The sequence below is a fragment of the Gorilla gorilla genome, chromosome 9, assembly GCF_029281585.2.
Source record: "Gorilla gorilla gorilla isolate KB3781 chromosome 9, NHGRI_mGorGor1-v2.1_pri, whole genome shotgun sequence".
Classification (NCBI taxonomy): domain Eukaryota; kingdom Metazoa; phylum Chordata; class Mammalia; order Primates; family Hominidae; genus Gorilla; species Gorilla gorilla.
The window spans coordinates 12,915,829-12,938,183 of NC_073233.2; the positions used below are offsets into that span (position 1 = coordinate 12,915,829).

A 22,355-nucleotide genomic window follows, 5' to 3' on the forward strand; every position below is an offset into this window, starting at 1 on the left:
TTAAGTATACTCTGTTCTACCAGTTCCACTCTCAGGTTTATGTCTCAGATGGTCACACACAAAATGAGCTGAGACTTTGAGAGGCTGAGGTGGGAGGATAGCTTGAGCCCAGGAGTTCAAGACCAGCCTGGACACCATAGACAGAATCTATCTCTGTAAAAAATTTAAAAAATTAGTTCAGTGTGGTAGTGTACACCTGTGGTCTCAGCTACACAGGAGGCTGAGGTGGGATAATTGCTTGAGCCCAGGAGGTGGAGGCTGCAGTAAACTGTGATTACACTACTTCACCACTGCACTCCAAACTTGGTGACAAAGTAAGACTATGTCACAAAAAAAAAAAAAAAAAAAGGAAAGAGAGAGAAAGAGAAAGTGAAGGAAGGGAGGGAGGGAGGGAGGGAGGGAGGAAGAGATTTGGGAAGTGTTCTCTCCTACTGTACTTTCTAAAAGTTTATGTAGGAGTGATATTTCTTAAAAGGTTGATAGAATTTGCCAGTAAAGCCATCTGGGCCTGGAGTTTTTTTGTTTTGATGTGTGTGTATGTGTGTGTGTGTGTATGTGTGTGTGTGTGTGTGAGAGAGAGACAGAGAGAGAGGTTTTTAATTACAAATTCTATTTCTTTAGTAGATACAAGGCTATCAGATTTTCCACTTCTTTCTGAGTCCATTGTGGTATTTTCAAAAATTTTATCTTAGATAGAACGTAAGTTTTTGAAGTCACTGGTATAAGTTGTTCATAATAGTCCCTTATTATCCTTTTAATGTCTGTGGGATCTATAGGGATGTCCCTGCTTTCATTCATATTTTCAGTCTTCGTATTTTTGATCAGTCTAAATAAAAGATTTGTCAATTCTATTGATCCTTTCAGAGAATTAGCTTTGTGTTTCATTGATTTTTCTCTATTGGTTCTCCAGTTTCTATTTTATCACTTTCAACTTTTATCTTTTTAAATTTCCTTTCTTTTACTTATTTTTGTTTTAATTTTCTCTTTTTCTAGCTTCTTAATGTGGAAACTTAGATTATTTATTTTAGGGTTTTTTCGGGTTTTGTTTTTTTTTTAATACAGAGTCAGAGTCTCTCTCTGTCACCTAAGCTGGAGTGCAGTGGCACGATCTGGGCTCACTGCAACCTCCACCTCCTGGGTTCAAGCGATTCTCCTGCCGCAACCTCCCGAGTAGCTGGAATTACAGGTGCGTGCCACCACGCCCAGCTAATTTTTGTATTTTTAGCAGAGATGGGGTTTCACCATGTTGGCTAGGCTGGCCTCAAACTCCTGACCTCAGGTGATCCACCCACCTTGGCCTCCCAAAGTGCTGGGATTACAGGCATGAGCCACCGTGCCTGGCCGATTTTAGGTGTTTATTTCCCATATAAGCATTTAAAGCTATACATTACTCTCTAACATTTATTTAGCTGCATCTCACAACTTTTGCTTTGTTGTATTTTCATTATTTCTATTTATTTTTCTGTGGCCAGGTGGCACACAGAGAGAATCTGTGCACTTGCTGGAAGGAGGGCAGAGTGATTGTGGGACTTTGCATTGGAACTCAGTGCTGCCTATCTGGGTGGAAAACAGCACAAACAGAATCCAGCCAGTGCCCATGAAGGGAGAATTTAGAACAGCCCCAGCCAGAGGGGAACTGTCCATTCCGGTGGCTGGAACCTGAGTTCTGGCAAGCCCCATGACCATAGGCTAAAGTGCCCTGGTGTCCTAAATAAACTTGAAAGGCAGTCTAGGCCACAGGGACTGCAATTTCTGGGCAAGTACTGGTGCTGTGCTGGGCTTGGAGCCAGTGGACTTGGGGTGTACATGACCTAGTGGGACACCAGCTGAGGCAACCAAAGGAGTGCTTGCATTACCTGTCCCCCAACCACAGGCAGTGCAGTTTGCAGCTCTGGGAGAGACTCTTTCCTTCCACTTAAGGAGAGGAGAGGGGAAAGTAAAGAGAACTCTGTTTTGCAACTTGAACACTAGCTCAGCCACAGTAGAATAGAGCACGAGCAGGAGTCCTGAGACCCCCATTTCAGGTCCTATTTTCTACAAGATAGACACACCCTGGGCCAGAAGGGAACCCACGTCCTTCATGGGAAGGACTCAGTCCTGGAAGGATTCATCACCTGCTGACTAAAGAGCTCTTGGGCCTTGAATAAACCTCAGTGGTTGTCAGGCAGTACTTACCCAGGGGCCTTCAGTGAGACCCAGTGCTGTGAGGGCTTCAGGGGTGACCCAACACATTCCTAGCTGTGGTGGCCATGGGGAGATACTCCTACTGCTTGAAGAAAGGAGAGGGAAGAATAATGGGGACTTTGTCTTGCAACTTGGGTACAGCTTGGCCAGGGTGAGGTAGAGTACTAAGTGGGTTCCCTGGGGTTCCTGATTCCAGGCCTTGGTTCCTGGATGCATTTCTTGACCTGCCCTGGACCAGAGGGGAGTCTATTGCCCTGCAGGGAGACATCCAGGCTTAGCAGCATTCACCACAAGCTGACTGAAGAGCCACTGGACCTTGAATGAACAACGGTGTTAGCCACGCAATACTTGCTGCAGGCTTGAAGTAGTGGTGGCCACAGGGAGAGGGTCCTTCTGCTTCAGGAAAGGAAAGGAAAGAGTAGGAAGGACTTGTCTTACGGCTTGTGTGCCAGCTCAGCCACAGTAGAATAGGCCACCAAGTATATTACTAAGGTTCCTGACTTCAGGCCCCAGCTATTGGATGGTATTTCTGGACTGAGGGGTAGCTTGCTACCCTGAAGGGAAGGCAACAAGCCTGGCTAGATGCACCACCTGCTGACTGTAGAGACCTTGGGCCTTGAGGGAACATCAGTGGTAACCAGGCAGTAGTCACCGCAGGCCTTGGGCAAGACCTAGTGCTGTGCTGGCTTCAGATGTAACCCAGCATAATCACAGTGATGGTGGCTATAGGGGTGCTTGTGTCACCTCTTCTCCAGCTCCAAGCAGCTCAGCACAGACAGAGAGACTTTGTTTGTTTGGGGGAAATTAAGAGAAGAAAACAAGAGTCTCTGCCTCATAATCAAGGGAATGCTCATGAATCTTACCCAACACCATCAAAGTGCTACCTCTATGAATCTTCAAGAGCCACAGCATTACTGGGCTGGGGGTTCTCACTAATGCAGATATGGCTGCAGTGACCAAAGACTTAGATCACAACACTAAATTCTCTTTGAATATTTGGATTGCATTCCAAAGAAGGATGGTTATAAATAAACCCAGACTGCAAAGAGTACAACAAATACCTAATTCTTCAATGCCCAGACACTGATGGACATCCATAAGCATCAAGACCATCCAGGAAAACACGGCATCACCAAACAAACTAAATAAGGCACTAGTGACAAATCCTGGAGTAACAAAGATGTGTGACCTTTTGGACAGAGAATTCAAAACAGCTTGTTTTGAGAAAGCTAAAAAAAAAAAATCCAAGATAACACAAAGAAGGAATTCAGAATCCTATCAGATAAATTTAACAAAGAGAGTAAAATAATTTAAAAGGATCAAGCAGAAATCCTGGAGCTGAAAAATTCTATTGACATACTGAAGAATGCAATAGAGTCTTTCAACAGCAGAATGGATCAAGCAGTAGAAAGAATTAGTGAGCTTGAAGATAGGCTATTTGAAAATACACAGAGGAAACAAAAGAAAAAAAATTTAAAAGCCAGGCACAGTGGTTCATGCCTGTAATCCCAGGACTTTGGGAGGCTGAAGTGGGTGAATCACAGAGGTCAGGAGTTCCAGACCAGCCTGGCCCACATGGTGAAACCCCGTCTCTACTAAAAATACAAAATTAGCTGGGCATGGTGGCATGCACCTGTAATCTCAGCTACTTGGGAGGTTGAGGCAGGAGAATCGCTTGAGTCTGGGAGGCAGTGGTTGCAGTGAACTGAGATCGTGCCATTGCACTCCAGCCTGGGCAACAAGAGTGAAATTCCATCTCAAAAAAAAAAAAAAAAGAAAAAAAAATACCACCCGGGAAAATCACCTTCACAAAAAGGAAGATGGATGGACAGATGGAAGAAAGGATCACAAAACAACCAGAAAACAAATAACAAAATGACAGGAGTAAGTCCTTACTTATCAATAATAACATTGAATGTAAATGCACTAAACTCTCCAATCAAAAGACATAGAATGGCTGAACAGATGAAAAAACAAGACCCAATAATCTTTTTCCTGTAAGAAACACACTTCACCTATAAAGACACATATAGACTAAAAATAAACAAATACAAAATGATATTCAATGCAAATTGAAACCAAAAAAGAGCAGGAGTAGCTATATTTGCATCAGACAAAACAGATTTCAAGACAAAGAAGGTCATTACATAATGATAAAGGGGTAAATTCAGCAAGAGGATATAATAATTGTAAACATATATGCACCCAACACTGGAGCACCCAGATATATAAAGCAAATATTATTAGAACTAAAGACAGAGATAGACCCCAATACAATAACAGCTGAAGACTTAATTACCCCACTTTCAGCATTAGACAGGTCATCCAGACAGAAAATCAACAAAGAAATGTCAGATTTAATCTGCACTATAGAGTAAATGGATCTTACAGATATTTACAGAACATTTCATCCAATGGCTGAAGGATACATATTATATTCTTCCCCTCAACACGTGTTATTTTCAATGATAAACCATATAGTAGGCCATAAAACAAGCCTTAAACATTTCAAAAATATGTGAAAAATATCAAGTATCTTCCTTGACCACAATGGAATAAAATCAATAATAGGAGGAGCTTTGGAAACTATATGAACACATGGAAATTAAATAATATGCTTAATGGCCAGTGGATCAACAAATAAGAAAAAAAATTTAAAAATATTTGAAACAAATGAAAATGGAAATACGACAGACAAAAATCTACGGGATATAACAAAAGCAGTACTGAGGAAAGTTTATAGCAATAAGCACCTAATCAAAAAAGTAGGAAAACTTCAAATGAACAACCTAATGATGCATCTTCAAGAACTAGAAAAGCAAAAGCAAACCAAACGGAAAATTAAAAGAAGACATAACAAATATCAAGCAGAAATAAGTGAGATTCAAATTTTAAAAATACAAAGGATCAATAAAATGAACAGGTTTTTTGAAAAGATAAACAAAGTCAACAAACCTTTAGCCAGACTAAGAATAAAAGAGAGAAGACCCAAACAAAATCAGATGAAAAAGGAGTCATTACAACTGATACCACAGAAATTCAAAGGATCATCAGAGACTATGAGCAACTAAATGCCAATAAACTGGAAAAGCTAGAAGACATAAATTCCTAGACATATGCAACTTACTAAGATTAAACCATGAAGAAATCCAAAACCTAAATAGACCAATAACAAGTAATGAGATCAAAGCCATAATAAAAAAGTCTTCCAGCTAAGAAAAGCACGGGACCCAACAGCTGCACTGACTAATTTTATGACACATTTAAAGAACTAATATGAACCCTACTCAGACTATTCAAAAAAAAATAGAGGAGGGAGTACTTTGAAACTCATTCTGTGAGCCAGTGTTACCCTGATAGCAAAACCAGACAAAGACACATCAAAAAAAGGAAACTATATCACTGATGAACATTTATGCAAAAATCCTCAATAAAATACTAGGAAACCTAATTCAACACCCCATTAAAAAGATCATTCATCATGGCCAAGAGAGATTTATCCCAGGAATGCAAGGATGGTTCAACATATGCAAATCAATCAATGTGATGTATCATATCAACAGAATGAAGAACAAAAACCATATGATCATTTTAATTGATGCTTTTAAAACATTTGATAACATTCAACATCCTTTTATGATTTAAAAAAGCCCTCCAAAAACTGGGTATAGAAGGAACATACCTCAACATAATAAAAGCCATATATTACAGGCCCACAGCTAATATACTGAATGGGGAAAAACTGAAAACTTTTCCTCTAAGATCTGGAACTAGACAGGGATGCCCATTTTCACTACTGTCATTCAACATAGTAATAGAAGTCCTACCTAGAGTAATCAGACAGGAGAAAAAAAAATAAATGGCATCCAAGTTGGAAAGGAAGAAGCCAAATTATCCATATTTGCAGATTATATTATCTTTTATTTGGAAAAACCTAAAGACTTCACCAAAAGCTATTAGAACTGATAAACAAATTCAGTAAAATTACAGAATGTAAAATCAACATACAAAAATCAGTAGCATTTCTATATGCCAACAACAAACAATCTGATAAAGAAATCAAGAAAGCAATCCCATTTACAATAGCTACAAATAAAATAAGATACCTAGGAATAAACTTAACCAAACAAGTGAGAGACCTCTATAATGAAAACTATAAAACATTGATGCAAGAAACTGAAGAGGACACAGACAAAAAATTGATAGATATTCCATGTTCATGGATTGGAAGAACTGATATTGTTAAAATGTCCATACTATCCAAAGCAATCTACAGATTCACTGCAATCCCTATCGAAATACCAGTGACATTCTTCACAGAAATCGAAAAAATAATCTTAAAATTCATATAGAAGCACAAAAGACCCAGAAGAGACAAAGCCATCCTGAGCAAAAGAACAAAACTGAAGGAATCGTATTACCTGTCTTCAGATTATACTACAGAGCTATAATAACTAAAACAGCATGGTACTGCCAAAAAAACAGACACATAGACCAATGGAACAGCATACAGAACCCAGAAATAAATCCATACGTCTACAGTAAACTCATTTTTGACAAAAGTGCCAAGAACATACGTTGGGGAAAGGACAGTCTCTTCAATAAATGGTGCTGGGAAAATAGGATATACATATGCAAAAGAATCAAACTAGGCTCCTCTCTCTTGCCATATATAAAAATCAAATCAAAATAGATTAAAGACTTAGATCTGAGACCTCAAACTATGAAACTAATGAAAGAAAACCTTGGGGAAACCCTCCAAGACATTGGTCTTGGCAAAGATTTCTTGAGTAATACCCCAAAAGCACAAGCAATCAAAGCAAAAATGGACAAATGGGATCACATCAAGTTAAAAAGCTTCTGCACAGTAAAAGAAACAATCAACTAAGTGAAAAGACAAACCATGGAATGGGAAAAAATATTTGCAAACTATCCATCTGACAAAGGATTAATAATCAGAATACATAAGGAGCTCAAACAACTAACTCTATAAGAAAAAAAATTGGCCAGGTGCAGTGGCTCACACCTGTAATCCTAGCACTTTGGGAGGCTGAGGCAGGTGGATTGCTCGAGGTCAGGAGTTCGAGACCAACCTGGCCAACATGGTGAAACCCCATCTCTACTAAAAATACAAAAACTAGCTGGGCGTGGTGGAAGGTGCCTGTAATCCTAGCTACTTGGGAGTCTGAGGTAGGAGAATCGCTTGAACCTGAGAGGTGGGGGTTGCAGTGAGCCAAGATTGTGCCACTGCACTCCAGCCTGGGTGACAAGAGGAAGATTCTGTACCCCCCAACCCCCTCCAAAAAAAAGAAAAATCTAGGCTAGGCATGGTGGCTTACACCTGTAATCCCAGCACTTTGGGAGGCTGAGGCAGGCAGATCACCTGAGGTCAGGAGTTTGAGACCTAGCCTGGCCAACATGGTGAAACCTCATCTCTACTAAAAAAAATACAAAAATTATCCAGGCATGGTGGTGCACACCTGTAATCCCAGCTACTAGGCAGGCTGAGGCATGAGAATCGCTTGAACCTAAGAAGTGGAGGCTGCAGTGGGCTGAGATCGCACTACTGCACTCAGGCCTGGATGATAGAGACTCCATCTCAAAAAGAAAATTTTTTAAAAAAGAAAAAATGTAATAATCTGATTTTAAAAACAGGCAAAAAAATCTTAATAGACATTTCTCAAAAGAAGAGATACAAACGGCAAACAGGTAAATGAAAAGGTGTTCAGCATCATTAATCATCAGATAAATGCAAATCAAAACTACAATGAGATATCATCTCACCTCAGTTAAAATGGCTTTTATCCAAAAGACAGGCAATAATGAATGCTGGTGACGATGGGGAGAAAATAAACTTTTGTACAGTGTTGGGGGGAATGTTAATTAATACAAGCATTGTGGAGAATAGTATGGAGGTTCCACAAAAAACTGAATAAAGAACTACCATATGATCCAGAAATCTCACTGCTAGGTATATACTCCTCTCCCCAAAAAAGACAAATCAGTATATGGAAAAGGTATCTACACTCCCCTGTTTATTGCAGCACTATTTACAATAGCCAAGATACAGAAGCAACCTAAGTGTCCATCAACAGACGAATAGATAAAGAAAATGTGGCACATATACAGATTGAAATACTATATTCAGCTATAGGAAAGAATGAGATCCTGTCACTTGCAACAACATGGATGGAACTGGAGGACAGATATTAAGTGATATAAGCCAGGCACAGAAAGACAAACTTTGCATGTGATGGCAGCGGCAGGCCATCTGGAGCGGCCGCTGCCATCACTCTGGCTGCACAGGGAGGCACAGCCAGGGCTGCATGCTCCATGGAGCCGGCGGAAGCTCCCCTGGTGCTGTTGCACAGCTGTGGACCCAGGCATCCCTGTGCTCTCGGGACCAGGAGCAGGCGGGAGCCCCGCCCTCCTGGGCACAGCTGCAGCCACCCAAACCAAGGCTATAGATCTGGGCCTCCCGCTACAAAGAGCAGGCGGGAGCCCTGGTCTCCATGCGTGGCTTCTCCCTGCTGTCGGCACTTCTCCGATCTCACAGCACAGTCGGGGCCAAGCCCAGGCATTGTTATGCCATGGCCCGGCCGGGTGTGCACATGCTCAGGGCAGGGCTGCCACGCCAGCCTCCTGCTGCCTCGGCCCCCTCTGGGCTTTGGGCACCAAGGAGCATAGGAGGGAAGCTGAGGGAGGGGCTGAGAGCAGCTTGGTGCTGGCCTGCAGGCGCCCCTTGGCACCTATAGCCTGGGTGCCATGAACGGTAGCAGGAGGCAGACGGGCTCCTGGGGGTAAGGGGGTAGGTCTTGGGTGAGGCCCCACCTTCAGTCCAGGGAGGGCCTGAAGGCTAGGGTCTGGGTTTCCAGTACCACTGACAGGAGTGGGAACTCCTGGCGCTTTTCCCAGCCAGCCATGGCCGCCATGGACCAACTGGGGGGCACCTCTCTGCTGAGAGCTGAACATTTGTTGGGATGACTGGCCTAGTGGAGAGGAGCTACCCTCTCTGCTAGGAGCTGAATACTTGTTGGGATACCCCGGCTACAGAAAGAAGCTGCCCCCTGCAGGGTTCTTCTGAGCTGTTCTATTGGTCAATAAAGCTCCCCTTTGTCTTGCTCACTCTCCACTTGTCTGCATACCTCATTCTTCCTGGTCGCAGGACAAAAACTCGGGACCCACCAAAGGGCGAGGCTAAAAGAGCTGTAACACAAACAGTGCTGAGACATGACCCTTGCCCACCACACTGGGGGCAAAGAGAAGGAAAGAAGAGCTGCAGCCCTTCAAAGAGCCCAGATCTGGGAGCTCCCCAAGCCAGGGCTGTGACCCCCTCTCTGGGACCCTGCAATTCCTGGTGTCTCCAAGTTTATGGGCACCAATGTGTTCCCTGGTGCTAGCCGTGGAAGCTGCTTGCCGTGCACCTGGTCTGGCTGCAGACTCGCAGAGAGCTGGCACCTGTGCTGGCAACTGGAGCTGCTTGCCTTGCTGCAGCAGCCAGCATGCCTAACTGTGTGCAGTAGCCAGACCCTGTGTTTGCTCACACTCTCCTTGCCATTCCATGCCTGACTTGCTCTTGGCAGGCATGGGACCCAGGCCAGTAGAGTGAGCCAAGCACAGCCTGCCAGGCTGAGTGGGTGAAATGAGCCCAGCGGGCCCGAGCAAAACTTGGGCAAAGAAGCTACAGGCCACAAAGGTTTCTGGACAGAAAAACAACACCCCAAAGACCCCGTAACATATGGTCTCACTCATTTGTGGGAGCTAAAAATTAAAACAATTGAACTCATGGAGATAAAGAGTAGAAAAATGGGAAAGATAGTGGTGGTCAGTGTGGGGGGTGGGCAGACAAATGAGGATAATGGGTACAAAAATATATTCATAGTTAGAATGATAAGATCTAGTATTTGATAGCACAACAGGGTGATTACAGTCAACAAAAATTTATTGTACATTTTAAAATAACCAAAGGAGTATGATTGGAATGTTTGTAATACAAAGAAAAAAGGATAAATGCTTGGTGTGATGGATACTCCATCTACCCTGATGTGATTACTATGCATTGTATGTCTGTAATAAAATATCTCATGTACCCCATAAATATATTCACATACTACATACTCATAAAAATTAAAAAGAAAGTAGACATTGGAAGAAGTAAGGAATAACATAAGGAATAGGAAATGGGTGCATCCGGGTTATGAAGCACTGCATTGGGAAATAGTTTGTTTCATTTGTTCTTTTGCTTTTATTAGACATTCTCAGCAACCAAAAGTGCTATAGATCAATTGGCGTTACTTCATTGAAAAGTTTTCCCACTACAATATCAGACACTGCTGATGAGAATTTAAATCTGTTCAATAAGTCTGGAAGGCAATTTAGCAACACATATAAAAAAAACTTTTAAATTGTACATTGCCCTTGATCCAGTAAATCCCCCTATAAGATTATTTTCCCTAAAGAATTGATTTTAAAAAAGTCCTTAAACATGTATATATAGAGGATGTTGATTGCAGAGAACATGAACATTTACAAAAATCAGAGAAAACAAATATCCAATAATACAGTACTAGTTAGATTATAATATACCCAAATAAAGGGATATGGAGTAGCCATTCTAAAAACAACATTCATATTTGTAGATTATGACATGATTATTGTTCTAGTCTTTTAAAATGCTTTAATAAATGTGTACCCATTCAGTTCAGTTGATTAATTAAAAGTTATAGAATCCCCTGTGTCAAAAACAAAGGAATAAGTTGGACATATTTGCATGCCTTTATTTCTGAGTTCTCTATCTTATTCTATTGATTTAGGTATCTATCTCTTTCCTTCCACCAATACTACACAATCTTGATTACCGTAACTACAGTAAGTCTTACAATTGGGTAGATTCAGTCCTCCCTTTATTCTTATTTTTCAAAATCTTAGCTATCTGATTCCCTTACCTTTCCATATAAATTTTAGAATAATCTTTTCTTTGTCTCCAAAAAATCTTGGCTGGGATTATGATAGGAATTGTTAGACTTCTTTATCTATGTGAGGATAACTGGTATCTTTACTATGTTGAGTTTTACAATCCATATACATGGATTTAGATCTTTGTTTTCTATGTAGATCTTTGTTTCCCTCTATTTAGATCTTTTCTTTCATCAGTGTTGTATAGTTTTCAGCATAGAAGTTCTATACATGTTTTGTTAGATTTACAGCAAGTATTTTTTTGAGTGTAAATGGAATTTTATTTTTATGTGTGCATTTCTAGTATATAGAAATAGTTTATTTTGTATTTTGTTTTTATGTTCATTTTGTATTTTGCAATCTTGCTGAACCAACTTATTTTTGTTTGTTTGTTTGAGACTGAGTTTTGCTCTCATTGCCCAGGCTGGAGTGCAATGGCTTGATCTCGGCTCACCGCAACCTCCGCCTCCCAGGTTCAAGTGATTCTCCTGCCTTAGCCTCCTGAGTAGCTGGAACCACAGGTGCATGCCACTACGCCTGGTTAATTTTTGTATTTTTGGTAGAGATGGGGTTTCACCATGTTGGCCAGGATGGTCTCGATCTCTTGACCTTGTGATCTGCCTGCCTCGGCCTCCCAAAGTGCTGGGATTACAGGCGTGAGCTGCCGCACGCAGCTGACTTATTAATTCTAAACATTTTCTGTAGATTCCTTGGGATTTTCTATGTAGACAAACATGTCATCTGCAAATAGGGACAGCTTAGTTCTTCTTTTCTAATTTATATACCTTTTATTTCTTTCTTGCCTTATTGCACCGGCTAGAACTTGTAGCACTATATTAAACTCAATAAGAGTGATGAGTTTGAAAATCCTTGCCTTCTCTTTAATCTTAATGGAGAGGCATCTGGTTTTTCACCATTAAGTGTAATAATAGCTGTATGTATTTTTATAGATGGTCTTTATGGAGTTAAAAAAGTTTTCCTCTATTCCTAGTTTTCTGAGAGTTTTTATCATAAATGGGTATTATATTTTGTTAAGTACTTTTTCCTGCATCTGTTGATATAATTCTGTAATTTTTTCTTCTTTAGCCTTAAAATATGATGGATTACATTGATTGATTTATTTTCTATTATTGAACCATCCCTAGAATAAACACCACTTGGTTATAATGTATAATTCTTTTTTACATATTGTTGCATTCAATTTTGTTAAGAACTTTGTGCCTATATTAATCAAAGATATTGGTCTGTAGTTTTCTTTGTTTATAACATCTCTTTCTGGTTTTGGTGTCAGAGTAATATTAGCTTCATAAAATGAATTGGTGGGTGTTCTCCATTTTCTGAAAAAGATTTTATAGAATTAGCGTTATTTCTTCTTTAAACATTTGGTAAAATTCCCCAGTGAAACAATCAGGGCCTGGAGTTTTTTTTTCTTGGGAATTTTTAAATTATAAATTTAATTTCCTGAGTTGTTACAGGGCAACTTCAATTATTTATTTCATATTGCATGAGTTGTGGTACTTTGTGTTTGGAGGAGTTGTTTCATTTCATCTAAACTGTCAAAAACATGTGCATAGAGGTTTTGCAGTATTCCCTTACTTTTTTATGTTTGTACAGTCTATAGTGATATTTAATTTCTGGTATTGGTAATTTGTGTCTTTTATTTTTCTTTGTCAGTCTTGCTAGAGGTTTGTAATTTTATTGATCTTTTCAAAGAACCAGCCCTTTGTTTCATTGGCTTGCTCTATTGTTTTTCGGTTTCTAATTTCATGGATTTCTGTTCTTATCTTTATTATTTCCTTCCTTCTGCTTGCTTTGGATTTATTTTGCTATTTTTTTCCTAGGTTATTGAGGTGAGAGCTTTGATTATTATTATTATTATTTGTAGCGACAGGTCCTCACTATGTTGCCTAGGCTAGTCTCAAACTCCTGGCCTCAGGCAATCCTCTCACATTATATTTTAGTGGGATTACACTATAAATCTCATTGCAGTCCACTTAGGGGTAATAATCTAAGTTGTTTCAGGTAAAATATGGTAAACTTGCAGCAATATAACTCCAATAAATTCCCCCACCCCACGCCAACTTCTGAGCTATTGCCATGTATATGTAATCAATATATAAGTCCAATACATAAGTGTTATACTTTTTCTAAATAGTTCTATGTATTTTAAATAAATAAGAAGAGAAAATAGAGAGATTTTATATTTGTCCACATATTTGCCATTTCTGGTGCTTTTTATTTTTTTCTGTGGATCTGAGTTACCATCTGGTACCATTTTTCCTTAGCCCAAAGAACCTAATTTTTTGTAATGCAGGTCTGTTAGCAATAAATTTCTTGTTTTTGTTCCTTCCTGCCCCATTCAAGATGTGTTTATCTTGTTTTCATGTTGAGTCCAGGCAACAAAACTGCTTGATATAGAATTTTTGTTTGACATATTTTTTCCTTTTTAAGCACTTTGAATATGTCATGCCAGTATCATCTGTCCTCCATTGTTTTTGATGAGACATTGCCTTTTAAGTCATATCCTTGTTCTCTGTACATGTGTCTTTCTATTATTTTCCATGTTTTATCTTTGGCTCTCAGCAATTTGATTATGATATGAGAGACTATGCATAAGAAAATTTAAGGACCCAAGTCTGGCAATAACATACATTAGTTTCACTACCATCCAACTGGTTAGACTCAATCACATGGCCACCCTTAACTATAAGGGAAGCTGGAAAATACAATCCAGCTGATTTCCCAGGAAGAAAATGGGTGTTAGAAACAGCTGGCAAGTCTCTGCCACAACATACATACACCAAAACCACCATATATATTGCCAAAGACACATATGTGTCTAGGGACATATAACGAATGCACTGTGGGGGAACCCAAGAGGAACTGAAGTGCAAATCAGGAATGAAGGGAACAAATAAAAGAACAGGAAGGGGGGCTTTCATGGACTGATCCTAACATAGTGTCATGAACTTAGGAGGAAGATTAACTCAATTCTCATTAATTGAGAATTCTCATTAATCTATGTACCAAGAGCAAGAGAAAAGCCCAATAGCAGTGGTGCCAGCAGTGCCATCCTTACCAGACTGATTCTAACATATTACCTTAGTTTTTGCAGTGGTTCATCCTCTGTTGATTCCTATCTGTTTCATGCCTCACCTCCAGACTTCACAGTTCTGTGAATTACTCATTGCTATCCTTCCAATAATTTTTCTTTCTTTTTTTTTGAGACTGAGTCTTGCTCCATCGCCCAGGCTGGAGTACAGTGGTGCGATCTCGGCTCACTGCAATGTCCACCTCCTGGGGTCAAGCAATTCTCTTGCCTTAGCCTCCTGATTACAGGTGTGTGCCATCAGAGCTCAGCTAATTTTTGTATTTTTAGTAGAGATGGGGTTTCACCGTGTTGGTCAGCTGGTCTTGAACTCCTGACCTTGTGATCCGCCCACCTCGGCCTCCCACAGTGCTGGGATTACAGGCAGGCATGAGCCACCACGCCCGGCCAATTTTTCTTCTTAACCACAGTTTATTGTAGTCAAACTTATACTATTACAGAGTAGATTTATTTTACCTGTTGAACGTCCAGTCCGAGGCTGAACTTTATCCATTACAGTAGGCATCCTTATTTTGTTCTTGGCTTCAATGGGAATGCTGCAGGTTTTCAAAGCTGGAAAGCTGTTGCAGAAAGCCCAATATGTACATAAACTTGCTTTCCAGCAGCAACAACCAAAACAGCAGAAAGACAGCCTTTACCTCCCAAATCTCAAATGAAGAAATCTAATTGGTGGAACTGATCTTGTACTTAGAACCCTAGCTTCAAGGGTTTTAATTTCTCCAGGTAGCAAAGAATTTGAGGCAACCAGGTGAATGGATAAATTTACTATGGTGGATGCATACTATGGAATACTCCTGCAGCTGATGGAAGCAACAAACTAGATTAACAGCTACATGGAATACACTGGTTATTTGCCTATTTTTTTTCAGCTGCTAGCCTTTCCATCTCTCCCCCTGCAACTCCCCCAATTCTCTCCTCTACCCACCCCCACCCCCACATTCTGGCTGTGTTGCTGTAGCTGGGGTTCTACAAACATTTCCCAGACCCCATTGCCAAATTTCCTGTTAGGGTCTGCCAATGGGATACCCTAAAGGAACCCTTAAAGATAGGAGAGACTTCATTCCTGTTTTCCAGTTGTCACATGATCTCAGCTGCAGACATTTGGCTTCTACTAGCTAGTTCTGCACTCAACATCAGCTTTGCCACACTTCTCAGAGATATTTGCAGCAGTCTGACTACCCACTTGGCAGTCTGAGATCAGTCATCCCTTGCTTTCCCACCCTCAGGGCCATGCCTTTCCTCAGAGGTATAAGCACCAAGATACCTGGAGGGAGCTTCTCCCATAAAAGTCAGTATCAGTCAAAGAAGGCCCCTTCTCTGAGCTCCTAGTTTCTGGTAATCACATCACCTCTTCCCTTTTGTTTTCACAGGCCTTGGAATATTCTGACTTCTGCAGTTACTAATTTTTTATTTACAACAGCAACTTCTTTCTACTCTTTCAGTCTTCTAATACTTGTAATTAAGTCTCTGTATTAAAAGTCCTCTTCTTGAAATACTTAGTGTGGTTTCTGTTTTCCTGACTGGGTCCTGACTGATAACATGAATGAATATTAAAAACACAGTTGAGTGATTTTAAAAAGAAGACAAGATTTGTAGGCAATACTCCACAGAAATAAAGCACACACAAAAAAGGAAACCACATATAATAAGAATATCTGCATAAAAGAGGAAGTTAAATTAGAGTTTTTCAGTTATCTAAGATCTTTGGATAACATACCGAAACTGAGGACAAGAGGTGATAGGAACCAACACATTCCAAATAAAGGTACTAGATATATCCACATGAAGTTTATTCTAAGATAGTAAAGCTGATCCACAGACCACTACACTTTCTATTATATGTGAGATTAGAAATAAAAGATTCATTGATGGGAATCTTTAGGAATAGGGATAACTTCTCCCTGCAAGACAAAGGAGTAGTGCACTCCCTTCATTCTAAACCGAGTGAGGAGGGCTCCAATAGAAGCATTTGTAGATATTTAGTGTTCCCATATGAGGGAGAGGCATTACATTCATTCAGCATTATATTCTCTAGATAGAGACTTGGTAAGCTCAGAAATGTACAGACCCATCTCCATCTGGCCACCAGGGTGGAATGCGGCATGGAGGATTCTTGGGAGAACATAACCTGAACCACTTATGAGGATTTGGAGCCATGTGAATTATAGAGACTGGCACTTCTCAGATGTATAAGTAAGAGTCAGGCTGGCTGTGACAAGGCACGGTGAGAAAAGCAAGCTGCTGGCTGGGCTGCACTTCCAGTTTGGCAGGACAAATATGCATGCATTTCCTGTGGGTTCCATGAAAGGTAACCAGTCTTGAGGGTTTGTTGGGACCATTCCCAGGAGGGCTGCGTACAAGGGTGAGGCACTTTAGCACGAGGAGGCTATGGGTACACTGTCAGGGTCAGGGGCTGAAGAGCTGAAGGGCAGTGTGGGCTGTGCATCAAAAAGAGGCAACCAAAGTCAGTTAGTGCCCCAGTCCTCATGGAGAGCTCCAGAGAACCCCAAGAGCTCACAAAGGAGTCAACAGTTAAACGCTTGTCTGCACAGAACACACCAATGGTACCTTAATCACGTAAGCTGAGACTTTCTTCCTTTAATATGCCCTCCCCCATTCCAATCCTAGAAGAGACAGGAAGTAAAGAATGAGTGAAATAATGACCATGTTCTCCCAAACCACTGAGGTAGAGGAACAGCAGCTTGAAACTGGATAAGTTGCTGACAGGTTCCTGAGATGTGGGAAAGGGTGGGGATGAAAAGCATCATACATACATATGTATATATAATATTATATATTATACATATATATAATTGTTTTATTTATTTATTGAAACAGGATCTCAGTTATCCAGGCCGGAGTACAGTGGCACAATCATAGCTCACTACAGCCTGAAATTCCTGGGCTCAAGCAATCCTCCCACCTCAGCCTCCCTAGTAGCTGGGATCACAGATATGACACTGCACTTGGCCCAAAAACATATTTAAAATGTTAATACTTTAGATTGGTTTCAGTCATGTTATAGGGAATAACGGAACGTATTTATACCAGAGTATTAACAATGTAGAAGGACCCTTGAAACGAAGCCAAAAAGATAGGGGCTGTGGCAATTAAGGAGACTTCCAAGAAGTCTAATACTAAGTAGGGCGTCCCTGCTTAATCAATAACACTTCATTTCGTGACCATGAGACAAGAAAACTACAGAGACCTCATCCCTAACATCCTTCAGCTCCAGAACCAATGCCAAATCACCTAACTCCAGGTTATATGACAAAAAAAAAAAAATCTGTTTAGGACATTCTTTAGTGGGATTTGTTTTTCCGGTCACAGTCACAATGACGGATTTAAAAAAAAAAGAGCATCTCAACTTCCTATTGGGAGTATATGTTTTCCCCTGATTTTAAATTCATGGGACAAAAAGAAAGTGTTGACTGGCATCTGGCAAGATAATTAAATATCTGAAACACCCTGAAGGAAACAAAGAGGGTACTGTGGTCAAGAGTAAGGTGGACAGGATACCATAGAAGATATATCCAGTGTGTATAATGATAACTGCTAAAACACCCTCAAAACTCACTAGCAGAATGTAATCAAGTTTATTTTCTTGTTCAAAGTCCAATATGGATGTTTTTGGTCAAGTAGCTATTATGCCCTAAATAGTAACTCAGGTATTCAGACTTCTTCTATGCTATGACTCCATCACCGTCAAAACATGTGCTTCAAGGTTACCTTGAAGAGGAAGGAGGAAGAGAACAATGGAAACGGCTCAGCCACCCTTTAACTGCCTTGGTCTAGTATTGAAACATCACTTCCACTCATTTTCCACTGTTGAGAACTACTCACATAGGCCTAGATGCATGGAGCTGGGAAATGCAGTTTACCTGTGTCCAGAAAGAGGACATTTGGGTGAGCATCTGGCCAGTTTCTTCCACAGAAGCAAAGGTAATAGTGGTATGAATTCAGGAAGATGAAAATGAGCTCACTGGGGAAAGAGTATTCAAGGAAGATGGAGCATGTGCAAAGACTCTCAGTAGAAACAGTTTGGAAAGCTTGAGGAATAAAAAGCAAGTCTGTGTGGCTGGAGTTTTGTGAAAGGGGAGGAGTGGGTTAAGATGCAGATGGTGATGGTGACGGAGGCCTGGGCAAGATCACACAGGGCCTGAAAAGTTTTTCTTTTGTTCTCGAGGCAGTGAGAATCCATTGAAGGATTTTAAGCAGGGAAGTGACATAAGCTGATTTACATTTTAAAAAGATCACATGGCTGTGTGGAAAATTAACTGCTTCAGGGACATGAGTAGAAGCAATGAGACCACCAGCAAGGCAGTTACTGCAGGAGTTGGGTATCCTAAAACCAGATGGCTGGTCAGAGAATTCACCTGGGAAGGAGGATGACCAGGGGATGAAAGGTTCTAATTACTGGTCTCTGTGAAAAGCTGTAGAGAGTTTTGTGCAGTTACATAAATGGTTGGGTTTGGAGCTGAGCGGTGTCTCTGCCAAGATCATGTTGTTTCTTTTAGAACTGTGTTCCCTTAGGACTGGACTATATTATGGGAACAGAAGCTGGAGCACACCAATAACTACAGAAGCAGTAACTATTTATTTGGAGAACTCTCAAAGGGATGCTGAACAAGCATGAGGCACGGATAACCAAACCCAATTTTATTCTTGTCTCTTACCACCCTCCAAATTTTATTCACTGGGAGGTACTCTCCCTGCTATGGAGAAAAGCTGCAGCGAGGTTGTGATGTTCTTAATAGATAGTCCTGTGATCAGTTTAAGGAACAAACATAATCTCAATTAATTAGAATGTCTAATCCTGTGTAACAATAATCTGCACCTGTTGCGGTTTTAAATCCCTTTTTCCTCTCCCAGCTCTGCCCCAGCTAAGTCTAGGAGCCTGCACTGGGAAAGGGAAGAGTGACTGGTATGCTCTTCGCTCTCCTCGGCTCCTCTCTACCTAATCACTGCTGATTGCTCCGGGCCCAAGTGATGAGGAGAGGCAAGCAGATAAATCATTTTGCCCTGACTGGGTATTTCTATGCACTGTGGGCCTGGAAGATATTTCCTCTCCCCTATTCTCACTCTCAAATGATAAACTGGCTTCCTGCTTCCCTGAAAAAAAATCAAAGCAATCAGAAATGAACTTGTGCGGCCCTATCAGGAACTCTGGAAGAGGGCTTTCATAATGGAGCAACCTCTTACCACTGCCATTTACCTCAAACAGGCCCTCCACATTACTCAGCAATCCTTACCCCACTGCATTCTGAGTTCTCTCTCATCTCAATAGCACTCGACAGCTAACAACCTGCCCATCCTCCCATAAAAAAAAAAAAAAAAAAAAAACACTGGCTGGGCACAGTGGCTCACGCCTGTAATCCCAGCACTTCGGGAAGCCGAGGCAGGCCGATCACTCGAGGTCAGGAGTTCGAGACCAGCCTGGCCAACATGGTGAAACCCCATCACTACTAAAAATACAAAAATTAGCTGGGCGTGGTGGCATGTGCCTGTATTCCCAGCTACTCGGGAGGCTGAGGCAGGAGAAGTGCTTGAACCAGGAGGCAGAGGTTTCAGTGACCTGAGATCACGCCACCGCATTCCAGCCTGGGCCACAGAGCAAGACTCTGTCTTAAAAAAAAAAAAAAAAAAAAAAAAAAATTAACTCTCCTGGTTTTACTCCTACATCTCTAGGTGAACCTTCTCCTCTTCCATCACCTTTACTGCTTCATTTTCCTTTACCCATCCATGACATGCGCCTCAGTTCTATTCTGAGCCATTTTCTCTTCTCATTATCTTACCCTGAATATCTCATCTATTCTGACTTTAATTACCACCTCTAGGCTGCTGACTCCCAGACCCCCAGCACAGATTTCACGCATGTCCCACTTCCTAAAATCCAACACTTTGAATGGCATCACCAGCCTACCCACAGTTGGGCAACCTGGAACTTACTTCAGATTCCTCTCTTACCAACCTCAACATCCCACCAATTCTACCTAATGAAGTTCTCCTGTCTGCCTACTTCTTCCATCATGACTAGTCAACAGTGCCCTCATCTTGTGCCCTAGTACCTGGGTTTCTATAACACCCCTGTTCTCATCTATCCCACTCAACTGGACCCTGTCATTCCTTATCTCTCCCTAGGTGAATAAGTACACTGGCTATATCTCAAATGACAAGCTCCGGGAATACAAAGATAAATATGGCTTGAGAAAACTGCAGCCAAATGCACAAAGGAATCACAATGCAATATTTAGAAGCTGAAGTAGCACTCTTCACATAGTACTTTGAGAGTACAGATGAAGAACTGATTTTGCTTTGGGAGTAGAATAGGAAACAACTAGGCTGTTCGGAAAGATGAGCAAACTGCCAGTCCGATGAATATCCAGCAGAAAGAACAGTACGTGTAGAGGCACTGTGTAGTGCCTGCCTAATGATTCACAGCCCAGCCTCCAAACATGCCCTCTGGACTACAGCCTGTTTCAAAACCTCCATCCCCTTATTAGAGGCATCCAACTGGCTCAGGGCATAGAACCTATGATCTCCCAATGGGTACTGTCAGGTATTCCTGGAAACAAGTACAAGAGGCCATATCTTTATACCTGGGCACATGGCAGATACCTTTTGGGGGAGGCCTAGAATCTATCATTCAAACTCACCTTCCCTCAGCACCTTGCCTATAGCTTTCCCAGGACATACTGATCTGAGTCCACTGCAAGGCAGAGATAGTGGACAGACTCTTCCGCCAATGAACAGCCCAATGCCCCCAAGCCCACACGGCATCAACAAGTTGTTTATGAACAGAGACCCAGCTCCCTCACTACCCCTCCAAGGACAGAAGCTCAGAATCTATTAAAAGTCATTAAATAGCCTATGAAGTAAGCCTGTTGAAAGGTCTAGCCTCTCCCAGAGGCTTCCTTAGTCAACAAATCCATTCTTTACCCCTCAGCCTCCAACTAGCCTAGGGAAGATCTTCAAAAAACAATAAGGCTTACAACACATAATAGTCATAGCTAGTTTACTGAGCACCTCCTATGTTCCCAGCCCTGGCTACAGATTTCTCCAGTTAACCCACACAACCACCCTGCAAGACAAAAATTCTACCATTTTCCAAATGAGGAATGTGATATACAGAGATTAAATGACTTTAAGTGCCTCTGGGTAGCAGGCAAAGAATTAAATCCAGGTCTACCTGATTCCAAAATCTGTGCTCTCGGCTATAAACATCCCAAAGTCCCACAGGATAATAGGTGTTGGGAGTGGCTTGATGCTATATGGTTCCAAAGATGGAGATGAGGGGAGAGCGGAAAGATAAACCACTAGAAACGCTCGGTATGGGGACAACCAAACAGTCTCAAGTTGGTGGCTCAGACTGATGTCTTGAGCCAAGATGTTGGTGGACAACCAGTTGCCTCAGAGTCAAGCAGCAACAGCTGCCTGTCTGCAACCTTGAAGGCCTGGGCAAACTGAAGCTGAAGGAGCAGAAGCTATGGGTGAGCAGAGGAAGCTGATCTGTAGACAGATCAGATGACAGCAGAGTGGAGATGGCAGGACAGGAAGGCCATGTGGCTTCTTAGTTGGAAAGAAGAGCAAAACCTAAAGATGCCTTGAATTCCAAACCATCTAGTTTTCATAACACCTGGAGTGTCATGAAACAGATATCCCCATGTTCTCACAATAAACTCTTTATTGTTTAGCTAGCCCCAATGACTTTATGCATCTTATAACCAAGAAGCCTTCAGTAGAGCAAGTCTGAGCCAGAGGTTTTATCACACTTTGTCCTCGGGGTCCACCAGGAACCAGGTCTTGGCTCACAGCCAGGCTGGAAACAGTCTTCACAGTTCTGAGCCTGGAGTTTGAGATCTGCCTCCCCTTTCAAGGAAGATCCAGAGGTCACCTGCGCTTGTAGAGACATGGCTGAAGCTGCAGGCCTGAAAGCTGAGCCTTGGGCCCTACCAGAGGGGGCCCAGTCTTTTGGAAATCAAACAAGAAGAAATGGCTGTTGGTCAGGTCCTAGGGGCAGAAAAGACCCAGTGAGAACCAAATCCTCATCCCAACTCCTTAAAACACCTCCCTCTATGTACTGCCTCTGCTCAGAAAGCTTCCCAGG

General features: G+C 41.5%; 1 protein-coding gene across 4 annotated transcripts in view; it reads right to left on the reverse strand.

Annotated features, from left to right (window-relative positions):
• The window catches only part of RRP8 (ribosomal RNA processing 8), a 91,053-nt gene that overhangs the window by 65,340 nt on the left and 3,358 nt on the right, over window positions 1–22,355 (reverse strand). For 2 of the 4 annotated variants that reach the window (XR_008669546.2, XR_008669545.2), the window contains exon 7: window positions 14,705–14,808. Coding sequence is in view for 2 of the 4 variants with exons in the window: in XM_004050603.5 (XP_004050651.5) it covers window positions 22,139–22,258 (120 nt within the window). In the remaining 2 variants the exon portion in view is untranslated. Of the gene's footprint in view, window positions 1–8,880; window positions 14,809–21,914; window positions 22,259–22,355 lie in introns of those variants that run through there. The other 2 variants (XM_055355287.2, XM_004050603.5) reach the window with 2 other exon arrangements.